The 6,845-nt window shown below is 41.5% G+C and overlaps 1 protein-coding gene across 1 annotated transcript; it reads left to right on the top strand. All coding sequences in view use genetic code 11, as the record gives it.

Annotated features, from left to right (window-relative positions):
• Positions 1–2,120: 2,120 nt before the first annotated feature.
• Positions 2,121–4,545, top strand: EGR_07056 (hypothetical protein; the record flags this gene model as incomplete). The annotated part of the gene is made up of 3 exons (XM_024496305.1): positions 2,121–2,257; positions 3,008–3,272; positions 4,249–4,545. The coding sequence occupies 3 exons, from the start codon at positions 2,121–2,123 to the stop codon at positions 4,543–4,545; spliced, it is 699 nt and encodes a 232-aa protein (XP_024349332.1).
• Between the last annotated feature and the right edge of the window lie 2,300 nt (positions 4,546–6,845).

Raw genomic sequence — 6,845 nt, 5'->3', positions numbered from 1 at the left:
TCCTGTGGAGAAAGTCGTAGCACGAATGGGAGAAAGGGAAACTGTATTAGTGAAATGGTTGTGCAGGCTTTTAGGATTAAAGGAATCTCTTTATGGTAATGGCCGTGCAACGGAAAGTCTTTTTTTTTGTTTTTATTCCGAGGTATATTTCATCTCGTATTTATTATTAATTTTGCATTCGCAAGTTTGCCATCGCCTTTGCCATTCCTATATCGTTTTTTTAAATATTTATATATATATATTTATATGTATATATGTGTAAATATAAATGTACATATATATATTATATAAATATATTATAAATATAATATATTAAATGATTTAAATGTTTTTTTTTACTCCTAGAGCCTTTTTTACACAGGCGCCCATTTCACACCCTATTACTCTTTTCCTGTCATCACACTTTCCCGTTTTTATCCAGTGCAAACTTTACGTTGTTTGTGTAGTATTATAAATAAAGTGCATTTTCTCTGTTTACATGGGAACTTTTCCTCAATATGAAATAAGAATTTGTTTAGGAATGGGCATTTTCTGCATCCTTTGGGCATATCCTACCAAACTATGCTAAAATGTCGCAAAGAAATGGTAGTAATGGAGCAGGTTTATTCCACACAAATCTTCGCATATGCCTAATGGGTACGAAAGTTTATTAAGATGACTTCTAGAAGATGCAATAGTTGTGACTGGCATCCATGGTGCTTATTCAGACATGACGGCAGACTTTAAACAACAAAGCTACAAAGTCAATTGTTAAGGCTTTGCTAGAACATAGCTGCATGGCATCTATCAGCAAATCTCGAGATCTCCAACTTCGCTCCTTTTGCTTCAACACCGTGTCAGCTAGGAGGTTCCTCCAAGGTGATGTAATCTTTTGAGAATTCGGCTATAAAATGACATGCTTAAATGTGCTCGGATGGACTGGGATTGTATGAACTCCCAGGAGTTAGTTGCGACCGCACACCACTCCAATTCCCATCAAAGTACAATCAAGGCGAGACTCTTAGTAGCAGCTTAAGTTGGGGTGCTTCAAACACGTTGCTTCGAGGCGGAAAATCTATTATGAATGAAGGGAATTCGTGCTTCTTTTTGACCACCGGTGGATCTTGCACAGTCGCATATACACGGGCGTGCTTACTATTGTGGGAAAATTTACCATGTTTCTTGCATTTCAATAGACATTTACTTATTTGCGTAGCAATTACTTCGTAGGCAAATGCGCGTTAATAATTAACTAGAATAATAGTTGATGTTTTCGAACACAATGGTCCGCACCATTAACTGCAGACCGATACTCTTATCGGAAGAAGTTTACACACCCGTGTGTTTGGTCAACCTTTCCAGCACCACTTTCAACTCCACACCACCTCACTCTGCCTGAGTAAATGGTCAAATCGCATCAAATGGTGTGAATGTGGACAGGTAAGAAATGGGAGTGATAAGCTACGCGTTTCCATAATGGAAACCATTTGTCGAATGCAGCGGTAGATTAAAATTAAAATTTTATTAGCCTGCTTTAGTTGCAGCGCCTCGAGTCTTCCTCGTAGTCACAAGAATTTTCAGTAGTATAACGGAATACATGGCCATTGGCCTTGCCAGTGAAATGTTTTACAATCAGCCGCGATCAAACACAAAAACTTAACATTAGTAAAAGTGACAAATAGTGAAAGTTATTTGCAATTTATGATCAGGAAAAAAGGGTGTGACTGATGAGAGTGCAGCGTATCACTGTTTTGCCCCTTCACTACCTCTAAATTTTTTTCTCGGACAGAGAGGTGCGATTGAGGACGACATCTTATATTGTGTTGCATGTATTTTACAAATGATCCTAGCTGTATGGCGGGAGCCTACTTTGTCTCCTCTTCGGAGATCGGTGACGACTTTGCAGTCACTAGTTGAATTCAATCTGCAAGCTTGCCACCTGGAAGGACAAGTGCATACAAACATGCGTTGCGCATTTCTGCCATCGGTTCAAACACTGTTGTTGGTCAACCCCTACTTTCATAAAGCTGAATTAGCGGGTTGTCTAATCCACCATCACTAAGACACGTTATATGGTGTATTAATGTGTGTTACAGGCGGAGAAAATCCTTAGTAACTTGGCCTAATCTTCATCACTCAAAATGCATCTTTGCGTCACGGGAGATAGACTAGAGGTTACACTCCTGGAGGTGGAACAGATCGGTAGAGCCGCATCGGGTTACCTTCTCACGGGGCAAAAGGCTAGCCGCCTTTTGTGTAGCAAATGGCAGGCAGAGCTGTAAGAGTGAATCTTCCTGCGCTGTGTAGATTGCCACCTCCACATTCGTAAAATTATATCATTCAGAGTGGTGGATGTATGGAATGTAACTTTAGAGGAAAGGTAGCGTTTATGATTAAAGCAGCATCCTAAATTGGACCCGACTAGATTTCTATGGTTGCGTTGTTGTGTATCCTCATGGATCCAGCTACCTGCAGTGGATGTTGAAGATTAGCCTTTGCGTCCCATCAACTTAATCTCGACTGTATTTCTTCCGGAATTGGGAGCATTCAAGACCGCCTAGGAGACACCATCAATATACTAGCAGTGGACAAAGGATTGGGAAGGCTGCTGTTATACGAAAGATGGGCATAAACTTATGCCATCAGTGTACTAACTCAACTGTACATTAAAAGGCGCACTCAAAGCAAACTCTATTCTTATCAAAATGACAGCATAGACTGACTCGAGCGATGGCTTGCATGCAGTTTTATCCTGGATTGTTCTATTTTAACTTAAATCAAGTCAGTCATGCATACGCATATTTAGATATTTCGACAATTTACCAACGCCCACAATAACATTTCTTCAAAATCAGTTAAACAAATTGTTAGCAGGTACCAATCACAACGCCACAGAGGCAGGCTATTTGCAGACATCTAGGCAGTCTATGGGCTTGGTCTTCTGCCACCCTTTGGACATGCTGGAAAACAGACTTTTCAAGGTCCTGTAAAGATCCTTCTAATACCAACACTGATCCTTCGTTGGAAGCTACCCCATCCAGCCCGCACGAGAACATCCCCCTTCCTACCAGCTTCTCCGACTTCTTCTAACTACACCTCTCCCCTCCTCCTCCTCTCTCGCCTCAGCCACTTCCTTACCCTCCAGAGGATCGGATATTCCAAAGCGGTCCGCTTTCGGTTTTCGTGCAGCCTCGACATCTGGCACCGCAGCAGGCGAGACGAGATTTGAGGCAAATGCAATGGGGAGAAGGCAGACTAGGCTCATGTGCGATCGCATGCTGTGGCTCAGTGATGTTAAAAGCATCCACTTGCAAGCATGGTGTGCACCATCTGCGTTCAGACAAGCATTTGTTTAACTCCCCAAAATCGCTATTTTTACAGGTGGGCGAGCTGCAATTGCATGTATGTTGCCTGGAATAGGAGATAGTGTGGAAACTAATCACATCCACATCCTTTCGTACACAATTGTATTGACGATTGGGGAGATATTACTGGTATTGCGTGAATCTTGGAAATGTGAAAGGTTGATATCGTCCTAGAGATGAATGAAATTATGCAATAAAGTTTTCGAATAAACGCAAACGCAACAAGCATTTTCCCTGATGAGTGCGCAAATGCTACGTGCACCGCCATAACTATTTCCATTTAAAATAGTTTATCCCTCAATATACCGTGGCTGGCAAAATGTACACTACTTTAAAGCCATTGTGTAAAATAAGAAATAAAAGTATACTTAGTAATCAAATGTTAGATTTCCGTACTTCCAATTTTGAAGTAGACTAACAAATGAGGCCATTCGTGTGTTAAGTCTTGATGATCCATGGGGTTGAAGTACTTCTAAACTAACCTTATTGACAGCGTAGAAAGGGAACGAGAAACTTCGTTTGTGGCTTCATGTCATCAGCATGGACACTGATTCATGGAAGATTAAAACACCCTCCAAATTAAAGGTATTTACTTTGATTGCCTTTTGTGGCACTCAAAATCGCTTCCAGCAGCAACGTCAGTGTTCATGCCGCTATCGCTGCAATAATTCCCTCTTCCCCTAAGGGTAAATTCTCCGCCTCGGACACACTTTTGTGCTGTACCGACCCATTTAATGCAAATCATATTGACAATGGCGTTGCAAACAGGTAGACAGTAAGTAGTGCAGTTTTGAAATAAAAGCACATGCGATCCAGACTCCGCTTACGTATATTATCATCTCGAATTACGGCTGACACTTCGTGGACTGACAAATCTACATTTTCTGCATTACTTTATCCCCAGGGCCAGATGGATATCCCCTCCAAACACAAGTATACAACATGGCCGAGCAGCATCGACACGCAGTGTCCCTATCTGCTTTCTAAGTTGAGGGCAGAAAATAGCATGCAGTTCGGCACCCCCTTCATCCGTGATAAGATTAACCCAGCCAACTTCTACATCACTGTGGACTCCAGTAAACCAGCCCGTAAACCAAAGGCTACCTCAACAGCCACGGGCCATGCTACAGTGGCGTTAATGCATATTGTGGATCAGGCCCTTTCACGAAATGGCCTTCAAAATGATAGTGGTTGTGGATGAGCGCGCGCAACCACGAGGGCTGATGAGCGAAGTGAACTGTCAACGCAAGCGTAAAACAACCCACAGTGGTAACGTTTCAATGACATGTGATGAGTCGTCTCCCCATTAGTGGCGATACTGGCCGAGGTATTTCATATGAAAATTCATACAGCAGACGAAACGGCCGCTTGACATGCAAGCAACCGGCCATGAATCTGCTTAAGAGAGTCGAGTCTTTCTGCAAGTGTGTCACTAAAACCATGTTAAGCCGTAGTGATGACTTTGGTTAAATGAGGGCTTCCAGAGTAAATTCACGACTCAATATTTTACCCAAACAGCCTCCAAGGGCACGAAGTTAGAGTAATAATTAACGAAAGCTTCCAAGGGGTTTATTTGTATTCTTTAACGAAGAACAAAGCAGGCAAAATGGCCTGACAAAGTGAGATTAGATTACGAATGTATACTTTTAGTCTAGGCAACCCATCATCCGTCATATACTCTGGATTCGATACCAAATAATTACTTATAAGGTGGCAAGGTTGTCAAGTCCATCATCAAAGGCCACAACTTCAACGTCTTTCCTTGTTAAGATGTTAAGCAAGTTGCCTCCAGTCCCTGCCTACTAGAGCAGTTGGATCGTGCATACCGCACTATTAAAACATTACTTTAGAAGAAGAAAAAATGACATCCGCTATAAGTCACCAAGTGTGCAGCAGTTAGGTTGTCTGCACGTTGGAGGGAAAGTAGAGCCTTTAAAATAACGTTACAGATTACGCCTTCACAAGCCCCTCTTCTACTGCCTTCACCCACAAGTTGCCTGCCGACAAATTAGTCAAGTAGAACTTACTTACCTAAACACACTTTGTTCACAGTAATGAAATGCCTCCTTTTAAGATGGGATGTAGATATTTTTACTAGTAGGAAAGAGGAAGAGGGAAGGAAAGGAGAGTTTTGCAAACGACGGTGAAATTGTAGGAGTGGAGGAGCCTTAACTGAATTCCTTCGCATTACCTTACCACTTGATCCCTCCTTCAGTGACATGAAAAAAAAGGGGAGTCGCCTCAGCTACTGCGCCGCACCTCTGTCTCTCCTACCAATGTTGTGAAAAACCCATTTAATAAAATAAAGGTAGCTTACAAATGAAGCAAATATTTCACAAAAAATTGTAAAACACATGAATTTTGCTAGCTGGATATCCAGGCCAATGTGCCGTGGTTTATCGAATGTATTGCTGTTGAATTCTGAATCCTTTTTCAAAGGATAGCAACTTAGTCGCCATCGAAGCTGCCGCCAAAAGTCGTGTTTACTGTCAATGTCAAGAGAAAAAAAGCTTTCATAACGGAATCACGAGAATGAGGGAATAACTCAAGGTGACGCCTGCCCAGAATGAAAAGTTGGACGTTGATCTGAGGCAATAACCATCCAACTCGATGATAAGCGACTCTATTCCGTAAGGAACGCAGCTTTACCACATTTTATCTCAAAGAGCAGTAAACCCTTCAAAAAAATGGGAGAAAATAAACGAAAAACAATACCTTTTACAGAGGTTCACTTTCACATCATCGTGATGTCAATTGAGCCCGAGTCTCCCATACATGCCTTCTACTCATTTTCCATTTCAGTAGAAAAAGACGCGCCATCAAGACCATGTTTTAAATCCTTTTGATTAACGCTATCGCATTTGACTTTCTCGCCCCCTCTTTCCCGCCTTTTCCGTATGTACTTTCTTAACTTTATTGGCTATGAATTTGGGCCACGCAAATTGCAGATGCGATCCAACATAAAACAGAATAATTTGCGGCCTACCAGATCGAATTTATTCATCCATTTGAGGTAAGAGAAATCCTTTTGGAGCTGAAAGACAGACAATGATTCTGCTCTTTTTTCGTACTGTTATGTGTTTTGCAACCTAGAATTGGCAGATAGTGTAGGCTTCTCAGCGTAGGTCCAAAAGGTAGACAGTCATTGCCCTCGAAGAAATTCAAACTTTTGCATGGAAAAATTCCAAAGTGCTTCACCTTTCTACTATATGGTAATTTCAGCATGTGTGTAAATTTCATTTTAATAATATTTAGCAATGCAATCAAGAGTTGCACTTGTTACTTATATTCATTTAAGTCTTAACCATGACTCGAGTAGCATCTATTTTTACCTGTAGATCAATAAGCAGTAATTAAAAGATTAAAATTAAGTGTGGTTTTTGGGCATTTTTACGTCAGATTTTCTTCTAGAGGGCAATTTTTTCGTAGAGAGGTGTAACGATGTCTGGTGGTGGTGGTGGTGGTGGTGGTGGTGGTGGTGGTGGTGGTGGTGGTGGTGGT

The sequence above is a fragment of the Echinococcus granulosus genome (genome assembly GCF_000524195.1).
Source record: "Echinococcus granulosus chromosome Unknown EG_S00068, whole genome shotgun sequence".
NCBI classification, from domain to species: Eukaryota; Metazoa; Platyhelminthes; class Cestoda; order Cyclophyllidea; family Taeniidae; genus Echinococcus; species Echinococcus granulosus.
This window is presented reverse-complemented; position numbering and strand designations above follow the sequence as displayed.